Source organism: Tyto alba, unplaced genomic scaffold (genome assembly GCF_018691265.1).
Source record: "Tyto alba isolate M040663 unplaced genomic scaffold, T.alba_DEE_v4.0 Super-Scaffold_32, whole genome shotgun sequence".
In the NCBI taxonomy this organism is placed as follows: domain Eukaryota; kingdom Metazoa; phylum Chordata; class Aves; order Strigiformes; family Tytonidae; genus Tyto; species Tyto alba.
In genome coordinates, this window is record NW_024881307.1 from 8,855,749 (window position 1) to 8,867,969 (window position 12,221).

At 55.6% G+C, this 12,221-nt stretch overlaps 1 protein-coding gene across 6 annotated transcripts in view; it reads left to right on the top strand.

Moving 5' to 3' along the window:
- CADM1 (cell adhesion molecule 1) overlaps nt 1–12,221 on the top strand; it is a 156,842-nt gene that overhangs the window by 104,369 nt on the left and 40,252 nt on the right. For all 6 annotated transcript variants that reach the window (XM_042800396.1, XM_042800397.1, XM_042800402.1 and 3 more), the window contains exons 2-5: nt 655–801; nt 1,891–2,043; nt 5,679–5,816; nt 7,555–7,710. In XM_042800396.1, coding sequence (XP_042656330.1) covers nt 655–801; nt 1,891–2,043; nt 5,679–5,816; nt 7,555–7,710 — 594 coding nt within the window. The remainder of the gene's footprint in view (nt 1–654; nt 802–1,890; nt 2,044–5,678; nt 5,817–7,554; nt 7,711–12,221) is intronic.

Here is a 12,221-nt window from a genome sequence, read left to right on the forward strand (position 1 = left end):
TTTCCCTCGTCCGCTGCCTTCGGTCACGCTTTCAAATACGGCGGAGAGAATGTGCTGGGATAAAATGGCTTCTTTGCGATAAAAAGCGTGCTCCGTGGTAAGGCCGTAGAGCGGTCATTTGACAAACGGTTAGCCACGGAGTAGTCCGTTTCCCTCTGTTCCCGTCGTAGAGCTCCCTTCCAATTACTCCTCTTTAATTTATTGGCGGCCAGTGCAGTTCAGGGGGGAAGGACCATATTTGTCTTCCCTGGCACGGCTGTTTTGAGTGTTTGTCGTGGGGGTAATCGTATCCGTGCAGTGAAATTAATACCGGCCCCAGCAAAAACCAGATGTGGCTGCGCGGGGCGTGTTTGCTCAGTCACTGGTGGGGGCTGAAAGGGTCCCCGCTCCGTCTAAACCCAGACGGCCGCGGGCCCCGGGGTCAGTGGCTCGAAGGTGATGCTCCTCCACTGCCTGCTCTGGGTTCCCCCGCAGGAAACGCGAGATTTTCCTCGCTCGGGCTGGTCAGTTGAAAAGCCCAAGAGCAGAGCGGCCCGTGGGCGGTGCCGTTCCGCGGGAGCGCGGCGCGTACGGCGGTGCTGGAGCCTTTCCTTCCCAAACGATCCCTCCTGATGATGTTTCTGATCTTGCGCTCTTGTCTCTGCTCTCTCGAAGGTGACGGCCAGAATTTGGTTACCGAAGACGTGACGGTGGTGGAGGGAGACGTCGCCACCATCAGCTGCCGCGTCAAGAACAGTGATGACTCGGTGATTCAGCTCCTGAATCCCAACCGACAAACCATTTATTTCAGGGATTTCAGACGTAAGTTTTGCTTTTCCTTGTTTGAGAACAACTTGTCCTGTGCCTCGCTCGCGCTCGGGAGAAGGCATTTACGGAGATCTCTTCTTTTAATGTATTGCTAGTCACTGAAAGTTTAGTCAATTCTTTAGAGGGTAGATGAGACGGGCAATCATAATCTTTCTCCCTAATGGAAACCTTGATGGTCCCCTTTAAAAGTCAGACTGTCTTACTTTGCAATAGGAATTGATTGTAGTAATTCAGGGTGAATTGCAATTGAGTGCCAAATATTTAGCTGACACAAACAAATCGAACAGGGTGATGCCGAGACAGCACGATGTTCTCAGAGGTAATCTGTTCGGTTCGAAGACTGAAAATTTCAAGAGACTCTGTGCTGCTTCACATCCAAACCAAAATCTCCCGTCAGTGCCGTGTCCGGTGAACGAGTGTGGGTTCGTTTCCTGTTGTGACAATGCCCGAGCACGGTAGCTACGACGAAGTGCTTTAAACTGTGGGCATTAACGTTCCTGCGGGGCTGGGACGCGGCGGTGCCTAAGCACGGCAAGGCACGTTCTCCCCAGGCCTCGTGTGATCCAACGAGGCACGCGGGCGGGCGCTGGCTTGTGCCGCGCTTCGAGGCCCTCGTGTTCGGCTGGGGAGACTGAAAGTTCTCAGCTTCCAAAATCGAGAAAGAATTGGGGCGGTCGTTACTGGTCGGGAAACAAATTTTACTCTCTGCCCTTCTCCCAATTTGTCTTTGGCGCTGTCCCTAGTCCACTGGCTGCATACGGCCAGAATCGAGTCCAGGTAGAAGCGTATTTTCCCAATAAGCATTTTACCCACACGTCCCTGAGCCATCTGATAATAAAACCGTGTCCAAAGACTTGATCCTGTGCCCGGTGAGTTGCTTGTCCCATTCTTTGTAATGGGCTGGGACCGGCAATGTCTCCGGGGCCAGACATCAAGGTAAGAAGCAGGGTGGAAGCTGCAGTCGGGGACCGCGGGGGCTTGTCGCGGTGCCGCTGCTGTTTTGCTGGCCGTCGGCCCTGTTGTGCGGCGAGAGGGGACCCTGCGCCTCTCGAGGCGGTTGCTAAGGGTGTGCTTGCTCCGCAGCGCTGAAGGACAGCAGGTTCCAGCTGGTGAACTTCTCCAACAGCGAGCTCCGAGTGTCCTTGACTAACGTCTCCATTTCCGACGAAGGACGGTACTTCTGCCAGCTCTACACTGATCCCCCCCAGGAAATCTACACCACGATTACAGTGCTCGGTAAGGACCTGGCGGTGCTCGCGGCGACCTTGGCAACCCCTGGATGTGCGGGGCCGGTGGGATGGGGCTCTGCACGGCGTTCGGAGCGAGCCGCCGCTCTCCCGTGGAGGAGCACAGCCAGGATGCCAGCGCTGGGAGCTCTCCTCGCTGGGGACCGGCTTGGCTCTTCGGGAGCTCCGTGCAGCTTAGGACTCGAGCCCGCAGACACGAGGTTTTCAAGGGTCACCAGCAGAAACCAGGCGGGTCATCCGGCGGCATGCCAGGGCCCTCCGTCGCCTTCCTCCCCTGCCAGGTGTCCCTGCTTGCACCCTCAAGCCACTCTTTGCAGGTTACGTCGGGCTGAGTGTCATCCTGGGGTCTTCCCCATTGGGATCGCAGGCTCTGGAGAACAAGCAGCGGGGGGAGCGTGAGGTGTTCTCCTCTTCCGAGCCGCTCTTTCCCGTGGGCAGGTCGCTCGGAAAGGCTGCGAGGTCGCCCTGCCCTCTCTGGAGCGGGGTTTCGCAGCAGCCTTCGCTTGCAGACAGCCGGCAAGGACTGGCTCTTTGTGCCGGCGCTGCTCCGTCGGGTGTCCGAGTGGATCGTCCGGCTTGTGGGGACCTGCTCCCCTCCCGGACGGAGCGCGTGTGCAGCCAAGGCTCGGCAGAACGGCCGGAGCTGGGCGCGAGTGGCGCTGCCCCGGCGCCTGGCTGTTCTCCGTGGGGCGAGGGGAGCGGGGCTTCTGGGGAGGAAGGCAAGACAAGTCACCGCGGCTGCATCTTGCTCGGTGAAACGAGGAAGAAGCCAGCCAGCAAGTGAAAGCCGTGGAAAACGTCCCTCAGTGATTATCCGATATGCAGAGGGAAACTAAATTAAGGTGAATGCTTTGTAGCGGGGTAGAACTGTCCAGTTTATGAAATTTGTGTTTTCAGTAATCGGACCACTCTGGTCACATATCGAATCTTTCTTTCCAAAACGTGGGCGTTTGAGAGGTCCCATTTTGACGACGAATGACGGCACGTCTGCCCATCCCTGATAGTCCTTCAGGGCAGGTGTTACTAACAGCACTGCTGGCAAACCTCCTGCCGCTGTGCAGATGCGTAGGTTGGTGCAGGTTTGTCGGTTGACCCCTATATTCGGTGAAACGTCGAGTTCGTCTGATGGGAAGCGATGGCTTCCTGTTAGCTTTAGCGCGGATCTGTTTCCCGTGTGCGAGCAGGTGAGCTCCCCCCGCTTGGCATCGCGAGGCTGCCGGCTGCCCGCTCCGCTCCGTGCCTCCGGTGCCCACGCCGAGCTCTCGCCCTCCCTTCGCTCCCTCGGGCTCCGCAGGGCTGCGGGCACGTGCTGCCAGCACCCCGACAGCAGCACCCCGACACCAGCACCCACGGGAGCCGCTCGTGCTGCTGGAGCTGCTCCACGGCTCAGCAGCACCTTTAAGAACTGCGAAGAGGAGACCCTGAATCACAGAGGGTGACTTAATGGAAGACCTCACTCGCCGATCGGTTTAAATCTTCCTCCTTTTGTTTGACGGGATTTGGTTCTTAAGTGTTTATACATTGTTTAAACGACGTTTCTGAGCAGCTCTACTGTAGCTGCTCTGTTTATCAGCACCCTCAGTGTCTAGGTGCGCTTCCCCGGCTTGGTCGCCCTCTCCCAGCTCTTCGCCCTGAGCAAACACACTCCGCCGTAGGTGGTTGGATTCCATTTCAGCGCTAACAGTGCTAGGACGGTGTTTGGAATAACAGCACGTGCTTTATTCACCGACAAGCCAGCACTGCGCGTCTCTCCAGCCGGAGACTAAACGCCGTTTTTTGCTGGGGTTGGCTTTTTTTTTCTTTCTTAAACATGAACCATGCCTCAGAATTGAGGGGAAGGTCTCTTGCCTTGCCCCGTACGTGCATTCTTTTCGGGAAGGCCATGCAGCCCGCCCAGCGGGCGCCTGCCTTTCCCCAGCACCCGCAAAGCGGCGCGTGCTTCCTCTTCACCTTCAGCGCCTGCTTGGGCCAAACCTCAGTTCAGGGAGCAGGGGAGGAGGATGGATGGTTATTATTAGAAGGCTAAGGAGGGGACTGTTTATCTTGGGTGACATTTGGACAGAGAGGTTGGGTACCGTGACGCCAAGGATAGCGCGCCTGTCTGTCCTCCGTATTACTGACTCCCTAATTAGGAGGAAAAATGAGCCGGGCGGAGGAGCGGTTCTCCGTGTCGGGGTAGTGCTGCTCCGCCTGGGAGCGCACCCCCCCACCGAGGTCTCGTGGTCATCACTCCGATTTCAATCTATTTCAAGTTCTGATCAAAGAGTAATTTTGCTGACCTGCTGCTAATGATAGTCGCCTCGGAGAGCAGAGCAAAGTTTGGAGGCCTCCTTCTTTCTCGTCGGCGTTTGCTGTAGCAGTGCGCTCCCCCTCTCTCCCGCGTACTTTAACGTCTTCGGTGACACAATATGTAGATTTATTCGTGCTTAATTGGAACATGTGAAAATCTCAGACGTGTAGCCCATTCTGTTCTTTTCAGAGAAAAGCCACAAGTGACTAATTAGTCCATTTGATCATCTGGATGGTATTTATACATATTTGTTCTTCATTAGCTCAGAAACATGTTAGTCACATTTGAACTGTGCCGTTGCTTCATCATACGGATCAGAGCGAGGTTGCGTTTCCCTTGGAAGCTCTGGGGCTTTTTGGAAACTGGGGCTCGGTGCTCTACGAACTCTTGCTGTTCGTTTTTCTCCGGTTTTTGCCTCGCTAGCTGTGGGTGCTTTCCCAGGGAAGAGGTGCCTTGTTTCTGCACCTTAATTTTTAAGCCCGTTCGTCACATCTCTGGGTCGGGCTGCCGTGGCGGTTATCCCCCCGAAGTTGTAGCCCCTTACTGAATGTTACTGGATTATTTTTCACTGAGATAGGCTTCTGGCTTTGTGTTTTGTAAGACGGGACGTGCCTGGGGAGGAGGGCAGGTTGCCATCCTGAAGGAGCTGCGGCGCGATGCGGGCGCCTGTCGCTGGACGCAGGGCGCTCTCCTCCCTCGGGGACGGTTCGGTATCTGGCTGGGGGGGGCGCGAGGGGGGACACGCTGTTGTTCCAGAGGCGATGGCACGCCGCTCTGGGCTCGGGCTCGGGGGCTCCTTGAGCGTCTTGAATGAGCTTGACGTTTGCTGGCCTGCTTCCACTCCTCACGGCTGAGGCTCGAAGCTGAACAGCAGGAGAGAAAAATTGCCTCACGAGGTTAGAGGCACGGTAAGTAATGCGCTTCCAAATGTCAGCTTTTGTGTTTCCTCTCCTTGTCAGAAAAAGTCAAGAAATGTGCACGGAGTCAAGCTGTATTTTTAAAGAGCGACATACACGACCGAGTAGCGCGGAAGACTAAAGCTCTTCCCCGGAATGCTGCCTGCCTGGGAGAGAACAGAAAGTTACAGATTTGATAAATAACAACCTGGGAAACTACAGTGATTATGAGGCGGAGAGCGAGAGCGCTTGCTCTGATTACTGTGAAACCGCCTATCAAAGGATTTGATCGATTGAAAGATCAAATAAACGCTGGTGGCTAGTTTCCTCTCCTAGATGTTACGGGCTTTCCTGAAGGTTTTCTCTGGTGTTAGTGATCGAAAAGTGGGGTTTTTTTCATCACGTATGTGTTGTGTTGTGTTGTTTTTTTCATTGTAGTCCCGCCACGCAATTTGGTAATTGATATCCAGAAGGAAATCGCCGTCGAGGGAGAAGAGATTGAGCTGAACTGCACTGCCATGGCCAGCAGACCAGCCACCACCATCAGATGGTTCAAAGGAAACAAGGAGCTAACCGGTAGATGTATCCTCTCAGTCACTTGCTTTTTTCTGAGAGCTGAAACGATTTATGTAACGCTGGGGATTTGTTCTCTGTTGCTAGTTTGAGAGGGAAAAAAAAGGAAAAGACAAAAAAAAAAAAAAAAAGGTAGAGCGAGTTGCTGCAAGCGCCAGCTCAGGAACAAAAGAGTATGTGGGCAGACAGATTATTCTCTAGCACAGAAGCGCTGAACTCCAGTTGGTCCTCTGCCTACCTGCCAGACTGGAGTGCAGGGTTCTGGAGGCTTTCCGTTGCTGCAGGTGACCTTGAGGAGCCCCAGAGCTGCACGTTGAATTTATTTCCGCAGTGGCTCGCGTAGCTTTCTGCCCTGTTGTAGGTACGAGTAGGGTCGCCTGCGCTTTGGGCTGTAAGGATTGTCAGTTCACCTTCACGTCCAGCTCTCTTGGCGATGGAGCATTTTCTCTGTGTTCAGTTGAATATTCATAGGAGAAGGGTTTCTCTGACTCCCTGAAGTCTGGTTGCTCCCAGTATTTGCACATTCAAGTCACTGACTCCGATTGCGTGTGATGTGCTGTTGGTTTAAGTCTGCACGTGGACGTGAGCTTGGCTGACACCACCTCCGTGCTCTACGCGGGCCGAGACGCTGAAGGGCTCTCTGCAGAAGCCCAGACTCGTCACCGCAAATCCGCGCCCCTACAAGGGCGAGATGAAGCCCTCTCCTCAAGTGCAGCACCCGCCAGCAGCCGAGCAGGCCACGTGCCTGCTGCCCCGCGGGTTCCCGGCGCCGGTTGCCACCGTCGTGGTGCGCAGCTCTTGCGGTGACCCCCTTCTGGGGGCTCCTCGTGCCTGACCGCTCCGGCTTCTTGACCGAGTCTTCTTGTGTAGGCAGTTGACCCCCAGCCTTCCTTTCTCTTTGAAGACTCTCGAGCTGGGGAGCAGCTCCTTGCAGTACCAGCTCACCCTGCCGATCCTTTGGATGTTTTTTTTTAAGGAGAAATAGAGAAAGTGAGATGCTTGCTTGAGGGCCGTGGGTAGCAGGAAGGCGTGCCTTTGCTGGTCGGAAAGCCCATCCTCTAAATAGCAAGGGCTGTCGCTTTCTGCATCCCTCGTCCTCTGTTACACTTTAATACGTTACACAGAAATATTTGGTGTTTGAAAGACCTCTGCTACAAAAGTTACTCTTAACGTTTTGACTGTGAATTCTTAAATAGAAAGCCACAGATAAGAGTGTTTGCAAACGAAGTGGAGGTGTGTTGTCAGCAAGCGCGTGCTGAGTTCCTGGAAAAGCCCTTTCTCTCCTGTCTGGTCCTGTCTTTTCTTCCTCCTGGCTTCGTGCCGTGCGTTGCGGCATCCTTCGGGCAGCCCGTCCTGAGCCGCTTCCCCCGGCCACCGCTGCCGCTCGCGCTGGAACGCTTCGGCCTATCAATGCTCCTTTTAATTAAGTTAATCTGTTTAATCACTTTTCTAGCTGCTTGTTGATGCAGGAGGGGGAGGAGATTTGTAGCTCATTGATTGAGGAGTTTGGGGAGCTGGGGACGGTGTAAAGGGGGCCGTTAATTGTTGCGGTAACGCGGTGTGGACTTCAATGGGCAACGCGCTCCCGGAGAGAGGCGTTGCTCCGCGCGCGCCTCGCTGGCTGCGGGCGGGGGACACGGTCCCTCGGAGGGGCCGTCTCGCCCGGGCACGGGAAGGAGGGAGGTGGGCTGGGGGCGGCGGGCAGTCCCTCTCCGGTGACGCTCTGTCCTCTCCCCGGCAGGCAAGTCCGAGGTGGAGCAGTGGTCCGACATGTACACGGTGACCAGTCAGCTCCTGCTGAAGGTGGGACGGGAGGACGATGGCGTCCCCGTCATCTGCTTGGTGGATCACCCTGCTGTCAAAGACTTGCAGACTCAGCGTTACCTGGAAGTCATGTGTGAGTAGCAGAGCTTTTAATTCCCTTACCGCGTAAGATTGCTCACTGAGGAGCTCGGGAACCGTTCGCTGTGTGATAAAACTATGGCGTAGATGGGGTTTGTATCCTCTTATTCAAAAGGGGGAATGAAAATGTTGGGTACCACTTCCTGGGTTAAGCCACCACTTCTGGCCCTTCGGCAAGGGGATAAGTACGCACCTTCATTCTCTTAGGGAATAACTCTCTGTACGTAGAATTTGCACCATCAGAGGTTCCTGGCTGGGCTTCATAATTGTCAGAACAGATTAAATCTGAGTATTTTGCTTTTAGCAACCTACTTATCTCTTTGAAAAGTGCTTCTCTGCTACCACATCAAAGCGACTGGCCACCAGTGCGAGTCTACTGGCACAACCCCTCAGTACTGCCTGTTGTGAACATACAGCACCGACAGGTCTTCTAATATCAGAGTAACGGGAATTACGTGGAACCTGCTGATGAAGGCCTACCTATTTTCTAGGATGCTCCTGACGTGTTCAGTGTTGATAATGCCTTCCGCGTCCTTTAGGGACCGCGCTGCCGCGCGGGTCGTTACCAGGGTTGACGAGCAGGTGCCGGCGGCCCCGGGGGCACGGTGCCCGCCTGGCCGCTGCGGGAGCCGCCGGAGCTGCTGCCGGCGCACACACCACGCAGCAGGCGGCTCCCAAACCGAGTCGGGCGGGCCCGGCAGCCGCGCTGGGGTGCTCGGGAAAACCGGGCCGAAGCAAAGCGTTTCTTTGTGTAGGCTCGCTTCAACCGCAGCGTGCCGTTAAAAGGGGAGGAGGAAGTTTGGTATTAATTTATTTCATCTGCTTCGTTATGTAGTTTCATTATGAACATCTTGGTTACAATTCTCATATCTCTGAAACTAGCGGGAAGTAATGTTCCTGTAATGAGGAAAACAGGAATGATCAGATACTACCTAAATTGGCAGATACGAGATTTCTTGTGACTGTGCTAATGTGTAATTCATTTATGCAAACTTAATGCCCATTAACATTTCTTGTAGAGCTCCATTAGCTTTAGTAATACATTAGCACCTTTGTGAGGCCTGATCAAATACTTAACGGGGGGAGGAAATAAAAAAAATCCCATCTCCCTTGTTATGTGGAGCTATGGGAACCTCGCGGGGTTTCTTCCCCTTGGTTGCCAGGGCACCAGCCTACCTTCGGGCTTCCTTCCAGGAATTCCTCCGCGATCCTGCTCGTTTGATGGGACGGGAGAGGGCCACCGTTTCTGCAAAACACCTTAACATTTTCTCCATTCTTCCTCAAACACCGCCCTTCTCGCGTGCGTTCCTTTGCGGGGTTCCCGGGGCCACGGAGGCGACGCGCCCGTGAGGCGCAGCTCTGGGGGTGCCCCGCGGGACGCGGGCCTCCTGCGCCGCGGCCCCCCCGGCCCCCCCGGGGGCTGTTCTGGGCTGGCTCCTGGGAGCGCAGCCGGCGCCCAGCCCGCTCGGGAGGCGACGGGCGAAGGCCTTCCCGACTGCTTCGGGCTGACGTTCCGGCCGAAGTGAAGCTCTGAGCTTGTTAAAAGTAATTCCGTTTCTGTGTGGGGACTTGACCCCCGTTAGTCCAGTGGGCTCCTTCAGTGGCAGCAGCAGATGGCTTGAGGGGAGAGGACCGGCAGAAGAACATGTCGTGCATCATAACCTTGCGGCTCCCAGCAATTAGCGGCTTTGGGACTTCAAGTGCTGGAGCGCGTCCAGGCGTTTGCACTGAGTGCCTGCTGTTGGGCCTGAACGTAGGGTAGAAAAGGCACTTGCGGAGCAAACTTTTACCCTTGAGCTCTTCCTGCTTCAAGCTGATGATTCGCTGGCCGATGGGAGGGCGTGAGCAGGAGGAGAATCCTCCTGTCTTCACGGACGGGCAACCCAGGACAAGCTCCCGCGGCCACGGGCTCGGCCTCGCGAGGAGCGTGGGCTCCCACAGCCCGGCCTCTCTGACGCGCTCCCGGTTGCCCCGCAGACGTGGGGTTTGCAGCCGGAGCTGTTGGGGCGGCTCTGCCGAGCAGGACGCGGCCGTGCGGGCGCGCCGAGGGCCCGAGCTCCGCCGGCACCCAGCTGCCTCGCTCGCTCCAGCCTCCGCTCGCGCGTCCCCACCCCGCTCGCCCTGTCCGTTCCCTCCGAGGGCACGGCAGATCCGCCTCTTCAGGACATCAGCAGGGCCCAGGAATATCTTCTTCTCGGCAGAGGTTGTATTTCTCCGTCTCTTAATGTATCCAACTCGAGCGTGAAATGCGCTGGGGAAGGACAGGAGGGTGATGGATGGAGCCTTCTCAGATAATGAGGTACTCTCTGTCTGACTAAATTTTGAGTCACGAGTACGGAGATTTTTTTTTTTCCAACATGCAACTCAAAAGTTGTGGGGTTTTTCTTTAGGAAAAAAACAAGCACAGAGCAAAAAAACCCGCAAGGTTTGCAAAGTGGGGGAGGGAGGGGTGGAACATCGGTCTCCAGAGGGAACTGTTCCCAACGCAACCTGCAGAAGGGAGCAGAGCCAGGGCCCGCGCGCAGATGGTGCCCTTCGGAGGCGAGCGAGCTCGGGAACAATGGCTTTAAAAACAATTCATGGGGATGTTTTCTTCTGTGTCGCAGCTCAAAGTAAACTGCAGCCTTCGGGGCTTTGGGTTGTTAAGTTTCCTAGCCGCCATCAGCTGGGAGCTGCCCGTCGTCGGCCTCCTCGCCCCAGGGCTGGGGTCGCTCCGGCTTTCCTGCGCCAGGAGGAAGGACGGACGCGACGCCCGGGGTGGGGGGACGGGGAGGCGGGGGGGAAGGGCAGCCCCGGCCCCTCTCCCGCCTGGGCCAGGCTTGGCGATGCCGCTGTTGGCTGCGCTGCAGCCGGGGCGTCCTGCTGCCGCCCTGTCCCCACCCTGGCTGCTCCCAGGCGGCTTCTCGGGGGCGGGGGCCGTCGCGTCTAGGGCTGGGGGGGAGCGGGGACGGGGGCTCCGCTCCTCCCCTTGTGCCTGGGGGGCTTCGGCTAGGGCAGAGTAAGAGTGCGTGGTCTGAGCAGGGCGCCGTGATGCGGGCTGAGCGCTCGTTGCTGCGGCCCAAGCTAAACTTTGAAAAGAAATAGTGGATTTGCAGCACAGGTGCTGGGAGGAAGGACTGTTTTGCTGCCGTTGGCGAAACTGCGAGTCAGGTGGGAGAGAAATGCTTCCGCGGGAGCACGGGGTGTGTTACTCAAACGACACCTCCGCAAAGCCGCGCTCCGTAAGGCGCATGAAACCCTCCTGGTCGCGCTTCTCCAAAGCAAACAGAGGGTGGGCAGCGGTGCCGCGCAGTCGCAGTCGCGGGGCTGCAGCCCCCTGCCCCGGGTGGCCACCGCGCGCGGCCCCTCGCAGCCCCTCGCCCTGCCGGGAGCCGCTGCCTTCCCGGGATTCAGAGCCGTCAGCCAGGGATGGAGGACTGGTGCGTTGGGTGTAATTCCAGAAAGGAAATGGAGCAACAAAATGCATTAAAATATCATTAAGGAATTGAATAGAACCAGATCTTCTCGGAGACGTTCTGAGTTCAGCCTTTGTGGTACTTTTCCGCGTCTCATTATGTGGTACTGGCAGGGAAAGCGTCAAAGTCTTGATTTGGCATTTTCTCTGGGTTGGTTTCTTTGGCTTTTCTTGAAGTTACAATTAATTGCACATTCGTTTTTATCATACCTACACGTGTACTTTTAAAATACGCATTGACGGAATCTGTTGCAGCCTCCTCGGTTACGATGGGAGAATTTTTTGCGCCCAATTATGTTAAAAATCAGCCGTATCTACGCACGCTGTTGCATCTCCAGCAATCCTTATATTTCTATCAAGTACAAGTATTAATTGCATAGTATGCAGTGAAGTGATTAGCATCAATGTAATTTATCATCTGGAGGTTTCTAAAAACGAATAAATGAGTTGTTTTGTTCAGTGAGGTGTTGACCCCTTCAGAAACTTTGATTTAAAGCTTTTCCTTTTCTTTTAGTAAATATGAAAAGCACCACAATCAGCCAAGTGTTCAGTTATTTGATTTTCTGGGGCATTAGCCACTCTTGTTTGTGACATTTCCCAGTTGGGTGCTCGTTTGCAAGCTCATTAATGAGGTTTTCTCGGAGGAATGCTGTTGGGAGCGATGAGCGCACAGCACGGCCTGGGCTCTGCCTTCCGCGAGCCTTAGGCAGCGTCACGTACTTGAGTATCGAGGGGGGAGATGTCCGTGCCCCCCGCTCCCCTCTGCCTTCGGCTGTCCTCTTCCTGCTGCGAGCCAAGTGTTTAACTCCTTTAGCCGAGGGTGAGTTTTGCGAAAGTCGTGTTCGGGGTCCAAAGGCTCTTCCAGACAAGCTGTGAACTGCCGGTCCCGGGCTTATTCGCCGTTTGAAACGCGGGGTCTCTTTGTTTAATAGGTTTCCGCCTACTGCCTGAAAGTCAGCGGTGCAGACACTTGCCCTTGCAAAAGGTGAGGAGACGACACGGCATTGCCGGCTCGGGGCTGGCTCTGCCGCAGACTTCATTTCCTGATAAGC